The sequence below is a fragment of the Hemicordylus capensis genome, chromosome 4 (genome assembly GCF_027244095.1).
Source record: "Hemicordylus capensis ecotype Gifberg chromosome 4, rHemCap1.1.pri, whole genome shotgun sequence".
Taxonomy (NCBI): Eukaryota; Metazoa; Chordata; class Lepidosauria; order Squamata; family Cordylidae; genus Hemicordylus; species Hemicordylus capensis.
Window position 1 is genome coordinate 96,171,511 of NC_069660.1, and position 13,620 is coordinate 96,185,130.

A 13,620-nucleotide genomic window follows, 5' to 3' on the forward strand; every position below is an offset into this window, starting at 1 on the left:
CCTCCAAAGACAGCAGGCATTGCAATAAAGCTGCCAGCCAATATTTTATTGTTTCAGGAGATTTCCAGTATACTATAATCCCTTGCTGGTGAGCCTCCCGGAGTTAAACAGATCCCCCAAACAGCTTAGAATAACACAGTTCAGATACTCTGGAGTTTCACAGCCCATCTACACACCACGGAAATATCTATATACAGCTATATCCTGGATGCTGTATTTAGCACAGCAATTTATAATGCAAACCTGCAAAAATGCAGTATTTTAAAATATCATTGGTTTTAAAAAAACCAACCAAATGTATAGGTCTACAGCCCTCTTCTTACACCACAATGGCATGAAACTCACCATGGATGTGCAGCCAAGCCATGGCAAAAGAATCACCAGGTATCATGGTCCCTTTGTATGGTGTGTACAACCTCTCAGCTTGGACATATTGCAGACGCAGCAAGGCATCTGTTACATTTCCTGGCTGGCCTGGAATGCCCTGCACAGCTGCCAGTTGGAATGCACAATGCAAACCTCTTCTAGCACAGGCATACTTCCCAACAAATCATGGAGTTATTTTTCCAAGATATGCACATGTCAATTCAACGCACACATCGTGACACTTGGGTGGAACTTAATAATTAAAGTGCCCACCAGTGCCCTGAACAGAATGCAAAGCAAGAATCGCATCTACCAGACTGAATGAATTATTTAGAGGGCTGCAGCGTGGCATTGTCTCTCTTTTTAAGCCCTCCTTACTTCTTCCTCCCAGTGATGGTTCAGCTATGACAGCAAGAGCAAAGCTCCCAAATCTATGAGCTCTGTGGACTTTCAGCCAGACCAAGGCAGTGAATGATGAACACTGCTGCGTACAAGAGTAGGATGTCTTACATCAGACATGATGGAAATGGTTCCTTACAAACTGAATTCGTGTCTGTTTCCTTGTTACTTAATAGAGTCACCAGCTTGACCCAGGATCAGGATCACCTCCTGAAACACTTTTACGCATATGGCTAAAGGCTGTCCCTCTTGACTTTTCACTAACTCAAAAGTCAGTCCCACTGAAATTAAATGGATGTTAAGCAAGACGAACTTTTAATTTCAGTGGGACTTCCTTGAGTACATTTAGTCAGGATGTCAGCCACTGTCTTCCTACCCACAGGCCTGCTCATCACACTACGTTACAGGGAATTTCTCTTCCTAAGGTTTGCACCAGAACCAGTATATGAAGACTGTTAGGGTTTAAAGGCCTTTCTTTGAGGAAGAAGGTCAGAACTAAAGAGATTCTGATTAGTCAACACCCAAGGTTTGGCTTGTAAGACGCCGCAAAAGTGGAGAGAAGTTGGTTGGTAAAGGAGGAGAGAAAACCTTCCACACAAAATAGAAGTGACAAAAAGTGTAAGACTGCAAGTAATCAGTTATGTGACCAGTGGTCAGAAAAGTAGGAGTGCTGCATAAATAAGCAAAGAAAGTGCTTCATCTTGTAAATCGTGCAGAATTTAGTGGACAAGGAATATGGAATAGGAGATGGGAGAAGAGTCAAACATATAAAGCTTAAAAAAAAAAAAAAGCTTGAATGGGACAACAAGGGAACTACTGTATTATGTTGAGAAGAACTGGAGCCAAGATGAGGGAATCATAATAATGGGTTGGAAGAGTTATGGCCCATACATTTTATGTTTAAAAACAGAAGCAAAATAGCAGTCATAATGACATCCTCTCTTATACTCTTCTCTTCTTTTATGAAATAATTTTTAAAATAGAAGTAGAATCTGGACAGGTCTCCCTAGAGTCATGGAGTGTGATGGAATGCAGCAGATAAACAGTCGCTATAAGATTAGCAAGTCTTTTGTGCTGCTGTGATTATCATCAGATTACACACACATGCTGTTTTTACTTTTCTAGTTACTTAGAAAGCTCCTTGCCAACTTCTTTAATTGAACATACAGGCAAATCATACACACACACACACACACACACACACACACACACACACACTATGCTAACTGAAGAGGTATTACCTATATTAATATTATCAGTGTTATTTATACAATATACTGCTTTTTAACAAAGAAAGCAGATTATGTTGGAAAAAGAACATGGTTCCTGTCCCCAGAGGGCTCACAATGTAAAAAGAAACCAGCCACAGCCAATGGAGGGATGCTCTGCTGGGACTGACTAGGGACACTTGCTCTATCTTTGCACCAAGAATCCCTTTCAACATAGCTGCTGCAGTTTTAGTTTTGTGGTTTCGTTGTCCTGTATGTTACCGTCTTGTGAGCTGCTCTGGGGGCCGAAAAGCAACATACCATTTTTAATATGAGACAACAGCACCTTTTCAAAATGGGGATGTTCAGTCTTTGTACCAGACGGCCTAGATTCAAGAGACATTGTGAAGAGCGAAGAAGACAGCGCATATCCCTTGAGGATACCCTTTTGCCAAGTTTCGACCAGCAGGTCAAAGGCCCGAGAGGTGAATTAAATGTCACCGTTTCTAAAAAGCAAGCAAAGTGCTTCTGCATTTTGGCACAGACTCCTGCAACTGATTGTCAAAGCGCAGCCTCTCGTGTATTCTTCTACCTCACTACAACTGAAGGGGCCGTAGTTCAGTGGTAGAGCATCTACTTTGTATGCAGAAGGTCCCAGGTTCAAACCCTGGCATCTCCAGGGACTGAGTGGGGACTGGGAGAGAACCCTGCCTGAAACGGTGGAGAGTTATTTCCAACCAGTGCTGACAATACTGAGCTAGATAGACTTGGTATAAGGCAGCTTCCTAGGTTTCTTCTTTCAAATCCTGCCAGCTTGCCCTCCCATGTTGCCAATGAAGGCCACTACTTTCATAAAGGCTTAAAGCTGTTATTGCTTGTGTTGACCCAGTCGTGTACAGTCGCATGCTACACAGCCCTGGTAAGGAGATGTTGTGTGCAACTTAAGAGATGCACAAAGTTAAGGCCTTTAAAATGTAACACAAACCACATGGAGCACTTCCACACAGAAGAACTTCTTCACTACTTCCACATGGGGGCTCTGCCATTTAAATCAGGCTTCAAACAACTCTTCTAACATCACTATAATAGCTGAACAGGGGATTTTGCTATAACATTTCAGTAAGGTGGTAGTCTTGGAACAAGCCAAGTATTCAAACAACTTATAAGGGTGAGATGCAACTTGAATTCCACAATCTATTATTCAAGATAATGGCTGACATCCTGGCTAGGCATGCAAGCGTGTGCTGGAAAGAAGCGCCCCCTCTGTGGAAGGCTTGCTCAGCTTTGCAATGCCTATCATACCAGGGTTGGGTGGGTTTGCCAATCTTTCCTTCCCCTGGAAGCGCCCTGTGCCACCCCAAAGTGTGTCCCCAAGGACTGCGCAACCATCAAGGACATATTTTGGGGCAGCACAATGGGGAAGGAAAACTTGGTGGAAATCCATCCCCCCACGCTAGCTCAATAGGCACTATGGAACTCAGGAAGCTCTCTGCACTAGAGATCACTGCTTTAGTCAGGATCCTCAGCCAGTAACTGATTAGATCTTCTTATTTACACCACTATAGCACAAAGATTCTGAGAACAATTAAAGGGTGGGTGGGGTGGAGGGAGATAATATTAAATTCCAGCATCTACACAAATCAGCAGACTGCTTGTGTTGGTCCCAGAAAAGATCCTACCAAGAGGGCTAAGCAGGCCCAACAAATGGTATCATTATTCTGAAGATTATCCCCCTAAAATTCTTCAGCAGGAGTTGCAATTGCAAGTGCTGTTCAGCACACCTGGCAGAGTTACTACACTTTAGGGAAATGCCATTACCTTGGGACAGAGCTTAACATCTGCACATGTGGGAAGTCTGACACAGTTTTCTGCAGAATGGGTGACAAAGTTCAGAATTTCTACGTTGCTATAAATGCAGCGTAAATCACCAGTCAGTTTTTGACATCCACTAATTATATTTTAAAACCAAAGCAGCCCAGAAGATGCTGAAAATCTGCATGGATGAGTTCTGCTTCCAAACTTAGACATGCAGTCAACACACCGGCTTGGTACACTCCAGCAGATGCCGTCTAAGCCTTTAAATCGCACACTAATTGTGCTAATTGAGCTAACAGTCGCTGTTTCGTCTCCCAGCCCTGAGTCAACCAGTGTCTTCTGGTACTGCTACAGAGATCCAAGCTGTTGGCTTTAGTGTTATTTTGTCAGCCATTAAATGATTCATCAGAGTCATTAATTGATTTATTACTGCTGCCTGCAAGTATAGCTTTGCAAATAAAGAATGATGTAGGTCAGAATGCAAAAGAAATTGAACAAAACGACACAGCTAAGAACTGGATGCTTAAACGATCTGTAGGAGTCCCACACCAGGTTTTGTTTTGTTTTGTTTTGTTTCAAAGGAGGGACCAAAGGGAAAATGAGAGAGATTATCCACTGTTTGAATAAAAACTCCAAGTTACTGGAACCAACCCTAGCACTAAACATCAACCTCCTCCCACTGCAGAGAAAAACATGGAGTGGTCACCACAGCCAACTAACTCAGAACTACTGATCATTTCATTCTCTTAGGCAAACTGGAAGCAAAACCAAAAGGCTGCCACAAACTGGAAGCAAAACCAAAAGGCTGCCACAACAGCTGAAATGTGTCTGATGGAAGGGAGCACAACAAACCTAGGTTTGAGTCATCAGTCCTTAAAGAAATTACCCAATTTTAGTGCTGCTTTCACAGTTGACTAATCAGTCACCAAAACTGCAGACAGTGGTTACATGCAGCAGGCTGAAAAGCCTCATCCATTACAAGAAGAAGGGCTCATCTTGCTTCCATCCCCAGACAGGGCAAGTTCTCTGGCTGAGAGGCATCAGCACAACTGTTTCTGCATTCCGTCACTTGTAAATCTAAAGCCTCGGCTCTAATGCATTTGCAGATGCAAAACTCAAGACATGTATCAAGCTCAGATTACAGCCACCTTTGTGTGTATACGGTGACAGCCGACTAACTACAGGATACTTATGGTAGGAATCTTGCACAGCTTTCTATTTTATCAGAACAAAAGGGAAAGGATTTTCAACATACAATAAGGATGAGCCTATCCCATCTAGGAAATACATGCACGCACACACACACGCAAAGGTTCATTACCCTCAATCTGCATTAACTTTTTGTTAACAGTGTAATAATATAAATGGTGTAATGGTATAATGCCAATGGTATAATAAAATAAAATAATAATAATAATAGCCAGGAAATTTAGGACCAGCAAACGGAGGTACTTTTTCACACAACGCATGATCAACTTGTGGAATTCTCTGCCACAAGATGTGGGAACAACCTGGATGGCTTTAAGAGCGGTTTGGATAACTTCATGGAGGAGAGGTCTATCAACGGCTACTAGTCAGAGGGCTATAGGCTACCTCCAGCCTCAAAGGCAGGATGCCTCTGAGTACCAGTTGCAGAGAGGAGTAACAGCAGGAGAGAGCATGCCTTCTCTACTCCTGCCTGTAGGCTTTCAGCGGCATCTGGTAGGCCACTGTGCAAAACAGGATGCTGGACTAGATGGGCCTTGGGCCTGATCCAGCAGGGTTGTTCTTATGTTCTTATCCATCGTTGACTAGGCAAAGTCATTTTGTGTAGATTAAACTTATAGGGAAGTTCAAGAATTTAAATATATATAATAGAATTTTTAATTAATGTGATCTGCTTGCAAATGGGAAGTGCATTGCCTTCCCTGTATTGAACAGTTTGAAATTTGTAGGATTTCAACTTCAAAAATTATTTTATTGAATAATAAGCACATATGGTAAATTTGAATCATATGGATGAGATTAGATCTGCTTTTCTTTAGCATGTTGTTGTCCTGGAATTATTGATCTGACAGTGTTAAAAACCTGTTGAGAACAATAACAGTTAAAATATGCTTATATTCAGATTTTATTATTTTAAAAAAATACCACCACCACCCACCCCAAAAAAAAGGGGAAAAAAGAGGTTAAACCTTTCCCCCAGCATATTCTGGTAGTGCATTCAGCTAATTTCAGTGGCAGGACTGTTTTCTGCAAATTTTAGTTTCTGTAGATAACCATGAAGTATGAGATTCAGAATTTCTTTTAAAAACTACCAAAAAATTATTTAAATTTTCACTGACCATATTCCAGTATAAAAAGTAGTGCATTCAGCTAATCTCAGAGGCAGGATTGAGTATTTGGCATCTGTCGCTCATTGGGAAGGATGACTTTATTACGCACAAACAAATTCTTCAAACTATAGAACAGGGTAGTAGCAGCATTTATAGAGAGTTTTAGAGTGGTTCAAAGTGCTTCATATACATTCTCTCTCTAATCTTTACAACAACCCTGTTCGGTTGGTATTAGGAGGCTCAGAAGAAGTGGCTTGCCTAAGGCCATCTAATGAATTAAAGGCAGAGACAAGATTCAAACTGGAAGCTATGCATTTCATCACTCAGTCTCACTGCACTATATCAGGGGTCTAGCAGCAGGAAGTCAGTGAGAAGACCATCAGTGTATAAACTGCCCAAAGGTAAGTTCTCCTACCTGCAATAACCTGGTCATCTGTACCATCCTGCCAGGTGTTACAACCAGTGTTCCCTCTAAGGCATGTGTGTGTGCACGCGCTCACATGTTTTTTTAATGTCTGCTCAATTAATTTTAGATTCCACTCAGGCTGAATCAGGAAGGCCCCACTCTGAATGCATGTGCGTGCACACTACCTTGATACTGCCGCCCAGAACAAAATTCATTCCCCATATAGATAAAAAAAATTAGAGAGAATATTGGTTACAACACACAATGAAGTTGTGCACACCACCTCACAACCTCACTTCCTGGGGCTGGGGGAGACAGGATCACTCCTACCTTCCCCAACATGACCACTGCACATTGCTGGCTGCTGTGCTGTGCTGCGTTCCCAGACAAGCGGCACAGATGGGGGAAGGATGCCCAGCCTCCAGAAAGCCCACAATGCACTGCACTCATTCTAGAAGCCAGGGTGCCCCTTCCCCTGGCCCCTATGGTAGCACGGGCTGCTGGCAGCCTATGCTGCCACATGATCAGGTGGTGGGGTAGGAGGGTGCACGCATGCCCTCTTAACTCACTTTTAGTCTAGGTAAAAAACCTGGGATACCTGGCAGGGCAGTGCCAGCATCAGGCATGATACCTGGCGGGGCAGTGCCAGCATCAGGCCTGATCCTGGCACTCCACCCGGGTAGGGCTGCTCCTATGAACAGCGGGTGTGTGATAGAATATGTTATAAAGCATTCATCTTTACAGGCAGGCTACTTTATTCTAGCAGGTGCCATGATGTTCAACTGTACCTGTGCAAGAGAAAGGTCTTGACAGAACCGAAGCAAAGGCTTCCAGGCACAAAAGATCTAAAGGGAGAAACCACAAATCCATGACACAGCCTTATCTAGTTTCAGGGAGTTAGGCAAAAATTAACAACCCACATCCATTGTACTACTTCTGGGTTGTTACAGAATTGCACAGAGAAAAGCTTCTGGAGTGAAAGTCCACATCAATTAAATCTGGTTTTATTTTCTCTATTTTTTATCCTAAAATTCTCAGCACTGAAATCAATACAGCATTTTAATATAACTTTTTAAAAGTTTGATTCTAAATCCTGAAAATTATGGCACAAACCATTGTAAGGACTCAAAGAAACAGGCAGGACCATGAGAGGCTTTCTTCAAAATTAGGATAACTAGTGAAAACAGGAATGGATCCCTGAAGTTTGCCATCCTCTCTCTCTCTCCCTCTCTCTCTCTCACACACACACACAGACAATGTTCAAAAGCATTTTCAAGAGGATTCCTTCTGAGAAGTCAATGGTTCAGAAAAGTTGGACTTATCTTCTCAGTTCAGGCTGGGAATCTCCCTCAGGCACTGTTCAAAGCAGGGGCGTAGCAAGGTTGGAGTGGGCCCAGAGACCAGATTTTAAAATGGGCCCCACCTCACTGAAGCTCAGCGCATGAAGTAAAGAAATCTTAAATGAGGCTGAATAGTGGTAACAAAAAGCATAGTAAAATTTGTGTGTGTGTGTGTGTGTGTGTGTATATATATATATAACCTATGTGCCACAATAAAACATCATCCTAAATTATTTTTTAAAAGGTTTTGTAAATTGTGGACGATGCAAGTCATTTAATGGTACTAGAGAAAAACATGCTGTTCTGGTAGCTCCAGGTCTTAAACACTCACATCAATTTCGGAAGATGAATACAACTGAAAGAAGCCCAGGCGGGTGCGTAGCTGGGGGAGTCAGTCATACGACTTGCCTCTGGAGAGCCCCCCAAGGCAGTGGGCCCCCAGACAACTGTCTCCCCTTGCCCTATTATAGTTATGCCCCTGATTCAAGGAAGAACCAATTTACTGTATTTACCTGAATCCAAGATTAGGTTTCCCCCAAGTTTTTTTGATATTAGAAATCGGGAGATCATCTTAAATTCAGAGAACTCTTCTTTTTGAGTAAATGCAGGTATACCTTGTAGTTAACCTATACTTTTTAAGGGGATCATTTTAAATTCAGAGTTGTCTTCTATTTGGGTCAATACGATAAACATTATATCCCACACTCTCCTATGGAGGCCACTGAAATGTCCTTTGGCAGGCGCAGTGCTCCCTACAGTCAATAGCACTTTTAATCACACCTTGCCATAAGAACAGCCCTGCTGGATCAGGCCCAAGGCCCATCTAGTCCAACATCTTGTTTCCCACAGTGGCACACATGCCCACCAGACGCGTGTGAGAAACCCACAGGCAAGAGGTGAGGGTATGCCCTCTCTCCTGCTGTTACTCCCTGCAACTGGTATTTAAAGGCATCTTGCCTCTGAGGCTGGAGATGGAATATTGCCCTCAGACTAATAGCAGTCGATAGACCTGTCCTCCAAAAAATTATCTAAACCCAACCAGGATGTTGGCTGTCACCACAGCTTGTGACAGAGAATCCCAAAGATTAATCATGCATTGTGTGAAAAAGTGCTCCCTATTTTTGGTCCTAAATTTCTTGGCAATCAGGTTAATGGGATGACCCCTCATTCTAGTGTTATGTGAGAGGGGAAAAAATTTATATAAACTTTCTCCACATCATGCATGGTTTTATAGACCTCTATCATGTCTCCTCTCAATCATCCTTTTTCTAAACTAAAAGCTCCCATGTGTTGTAGCCTTGCTTCATAAGGAAGGTGCTCTAGCTCCTGATCATCTTTGGTTGCCCTCTTCTACAATGTCCTTCTTAAAATATGGTGACCAGAACTATACGCAGTACTCCAAATGTGGCCACAGCATAGTTTTGTAAAAGGACATAATATTAGCAGTTTTATCTTCGTTCCACCTAATGATTCCAAGCATGGAATTGGCCTTTTTCACAGTTGTCGCACATCGAGTCAACAATTTCAACAAGTTATCGACCACGACCAAAAAATCTCTCTCCTGGTCCATCACTGACAGCTCAGATCCCATCCGTATATATGTGAAATTTAGGGGTGTGCACGGAAACGCGGAGCTGCGGTCCGACACTGGGGTGGGGGGTTCCAATAAGGAGGGGGGGGCGCTTTACTTACCCCTCCCAACAATCGCGTCGTATTTCCTAGAGCAATCGGGCGGCAGGATACCTCCCTGCCGCCCGCTTCAATCCCTGCTTGGCTGTGGCTCCTCCTGAAGTATTCAGAATCGGGCGGCAGGATACCTTCCTGCCGCCCCCTCCAAAACCCCGCTCGGCTGGTGGCCGCCCCCTTCAAGGCCCCTGCCGCCCCCTTCTTCCCAGTGCCCCATTGCAAAGTGGCGGCAGGAGAACTCCCTGCTGCCCCTTTGCCTGCTCGGCTGCAAATGGCTTCTAAGAAGCAGGGAGGTATCCTGCCGCCCGATTGCTCTAGGAAATACGGCACGGTTGTTGGGAGGGGTAAGTAAAGCCCCCCCCGTCCTTATTGGAGCCCCCCACCCCATCTTCCTGAACTGAACCACCCCGTGTCCGGACCAGTCTGGAAGCCTTTAGAATGGCCTCCGAACCGGTCCGTGCACATCCCTAGTGAAATTGGAGGTTTTTTGCCCCAATATGCATCACTTTACATTTGCTAACATTGAACCACATCTGCCATGTTGTCACCCATTCCCCCAGTTTGGGGAAATCCTTTTGGAGCTCCTCACAATCTCTTTTTGATTTCACCACCCTAAAGAGTTTGCTGTAATCTTCAAATTTGACCACCTTGCTACTTAACCCAACTTTTAGATCATTTATAAATAAATTAAAAAGCACCGGTCCCAGGACAGATCCCTGGCGGACCCCACTTCTTACTTCCCTCCATTTAGAGAACTGTCCATTTATACTGACCCTCTGTTTCCTGTCCTTCAACCAGTTACCAATCCACATATGAACCTGTCCCTTTATTCCATGACTAGGTTTTCTCAAGAGTCTTTGATGAGGAACTTTGTTAGAAGCTTTTTGAAAGTCCAGGAATACTATGTCAACTGGATCACCTTTATCCCTTACACGCTCCCCCCCCGGGGGCCCCTCCCTCGCACACAGCCCAACCCCTTTCGCGCTCATGCACTCCCCCTGAACCTTCCTCTCTCTCACTCACATACTCTCTTGCATGCTGCTCCTGACCCCCCTCACATGTGCTGCCCCCACTCCCCTCACGCACGGTGCCCCAATCCACCCATGAGCGCTGCCCCCAAACCCCCTCTCGCACAGTCCAATGTTGGTCAATGGCGACCCAACCTTGGTATACATGGGCACAGAAGATCTGCATATCTGTGGTTCTTAGGTGGCCAGAAATGACCTCTATCATTTCCAGATCTTCTGTTATAAAATTTTCATGGGGAAATGGCTGAATTGGGGATAGAGAGGCATTGCTGAAGGCTTGGAAAGCATGGCATGGTGCTTTTTTGGCTCCCCCCCCCTTTGCCTTTATTTATTTTTACATTTATATCCTTCTCTTCCTCCAAGGAGCCCAGAGCGGTGTACTACATACTTAACTTTCTCCTCACAACAACAACCCTGTGAAGTAGGTTAGGCTGAGAGAGACGTGACTGGCCCAGAGTCACCCCGCTAGTTTCATGGCTGAATGGGGATTTGAACTCAGGTCTCCCCGGTCCTAGTCCAGCACTCTAACCACTACACCACGCTGGCTCCCTTTTTATCCGTGGTTTCAATATCCACCGTTACAGAGCAGAACGGAACCCTTGTGGATAATGAGGTTCACCCTGTGTGTGGATCAGGCCTTAGAAAACAACACAATCAAGTACTAGAGGCATATGAGTAGAACCCAGTTACATTTTCCCAGGCATGTCATTTGTATAGCACAGGCATTTCTGTGGCACTCTGGTTTGAATTAAATATGTTAGCTGTACAAAAATGGGGGTGGGGTGGTTAAAAGGAGAGGCCACTCACTGCTAAGCGTTTCTTTAAAAACTTCCGGAAAGCCTCACTATAACATAACCATCCTCACCCAGTCCTGACAATGTTTTGGTAAAGTATCTGGAGTGTGTCATTCCACCAGAAGGCAGTGATGTAATCTCCACAGGAATAGTTATTCTGCTCTTTTATCTCACACCTCACTACTAGTGTGATTTACACATAGGCAGACTGGGGCCTGCTACATGGAAGACAAACAGCAGTTCACTCTCCAACTCCAGATTAGCTATGAAAACAATGTGCCTCTGCTTACACAGAAACCCTACTCATTGGGAAACAGCCAGGGGAAAGGGGTGGGGGAATGAAACAAGGCCTGTCTGGCCTCTAAATTGTCATGGATTTGGGGGCTTTCTGTGCACTGTGCTTCAGTTGTAGCTAATAATGCTGCACTTTAATCCAAGTAGGAAGAAATCAGAATTCTAGAACAAGATCTCAGATATCAAATTGTGCTTGTCTCACTTTGTGCTTGTCTCATTTTGATGGATTGAGGGATCTGGATAGATGATACAAAAAGCTAACAGATAATTCTCTCTCTAAAAATGTTCTACCTGCAGGTTATTTATCATTTCTATAGCTCCTGTCATAGTACAAGGTAGTTTACAGCACTAATTTCATTTAATCCTTGTAGGTGTAGTGACTAGGCACTGAAATAGTGACTTCCCAAGGGCCAAAAAATTGGGGGATATAGGTGGTCTCCTAACTATGAATCCAACAATGTGATGCCTATTTTACAAACAGTTCTACTATCTAGAGATTCCTGCAAATCCAGTTAACGACAATGCTCATCTTGTGACTTCTGTAGCAGGAAAATCTTCCATTTTAAGCAGCAGGTTTTCAAGGTCCTCCTCTCCGCTGGCATTGGGCCTGCAGTGGTCCACCCACTATTCACTCCCTGCTCTACAGAGTGGAACTGGTGCTGTCTTCACGATTTGGGAACGCAAGAGACAACACACTCAGACTGACTAATTCCTTAGAAGAGGAGCCATGTCCATCGCTGTGTATGATGGTTCCTTTTTCTTAAGAGAGATCTTAGGCTACAGATTCTGACAACCACCAGCAGATTTGTAACTACAATGTTTCCTATGTATAGGACAGACTCACCATGGAAAAAAGAAGACTAATATAAAACTAGCTGAACGCGCACAGATCATCTGTGCGCTACGATTTTGTTGCTCTCCTTGCCCCCTGCCACAGTCCCTGCTTTATTGCTCAGTGTCAGCCACCCACTCTCACCCCCCCTACTCACTGGCTCACTCACTTGCCCCCTTCCCGCCCGCTCACTCGCTTGCCCCTTCTATGTTTTTCTACAAGTATCTCAGCAAAATATAATATTAAAGGAGGGACTGGAAGGCCATAAAATGGCTGTGTGACTATTTTACCCCAGCACTTCAAAAGAAGACTAAAATTATCACCAGTAGGTGGTGAAGGTTGGTACTGACTAGGCTACAAACTTAATTACATTTTTCATATGCTATGTTGAGAAATAAGGTAATTTCCCCCTTTTGCTGTGCAAGTTATAGCAATATGAGCACATGGTAACGACGATTTCCTAACTTAACGATAACAAGTACCGGGCCTCCAGAAAGTAAACTTGTAAAAACTATGACCACTATTAACTCCTACAGGTTTGATTGAAACAATACAGGACCTAACATCACTATGCTGATCCAATGCATACTATTGTAAATCTGTATTTAGAAAATATCATGCGTTTTATATATCAGTCTGACATAATTTTATACATACATGGGGGCCAGCATCAGCAATATAGTCATACCATGATTGTAAACAATAAGATGGAAGGGCCTTAGCACTGAAATGCCAGTTTCTTCTTTGTGAAATGTACTCTGTTTACAAGTTGAAAAGGAATTTATCTCTTAACCATCTGCTTTGCTCAGCCTGAGATCTGATCCAATTCATGTGTCTTCTCATGTATCACCTCCATGAATTAAGGTTGTTCAAGCCACATTCTGCTCTTGGCTACACATGAGAAACCTCCCAGGTGCCTTCAATAAAGTTAGCCTAGTGCAGTGATTGCAGTCAATGATACAGGAAAGCAGGAGGAAACCTGACAGTTACCTGAGCTTCTAGGGTAGCCACAGTAAAAAAAAAAAGCAGCAGCAATTGGTCTTTTGCCTGAAAGTAACAAATAGGACTAGGCACTTACGTGGGCACACAGTTGGAGCACCAGTGTGGAATGTTTACATTACTTTTCACTGGGAAAAC

At 43.7% G+C, this 13,620-nt stretch overlaps 1 protein-coding gene and 1 non-coding gene across 8 annotated transcripts in view; one reads left to right on the forward strand and one right to left on the reverse strand.

Moving 5' to 3' along the window:
• Positions 1–13,620, reverse strand: part of SSBP3 (single stranded DNA binding protein 3) — a 222,379-nt gene that overhangs the window by 68,649 nt on the left and 140,110 nt on the right. For 2 of the 7 annotated variants that reach the window (XM_053243612.1, XM_053243611.1), the window contains exon 1: positions 346–363. The exons of the other annotated variants lie outside the window; for them this stretch is intronic. In XM_053243612.1, the coding sequence (XP_053099587.1) occupies positions 346–348 (3 nt within the window). In that variant the 5' untranslated portion in view covers positions 349–363. Of the gene's footprint in view, positions 1–345; positions 364–13,620 lie in introns of those variants that run through there. 7 annotated transcript variants of the gene reach the window in all.
• Positions 2,584–2,652, forward strand: TRNAT-UGU (transfer RNA threonine (anticodon UGU)). The gene has a single exon. It is a non-coding gene; the product is annotated as a tRNA-Thr (tRNA).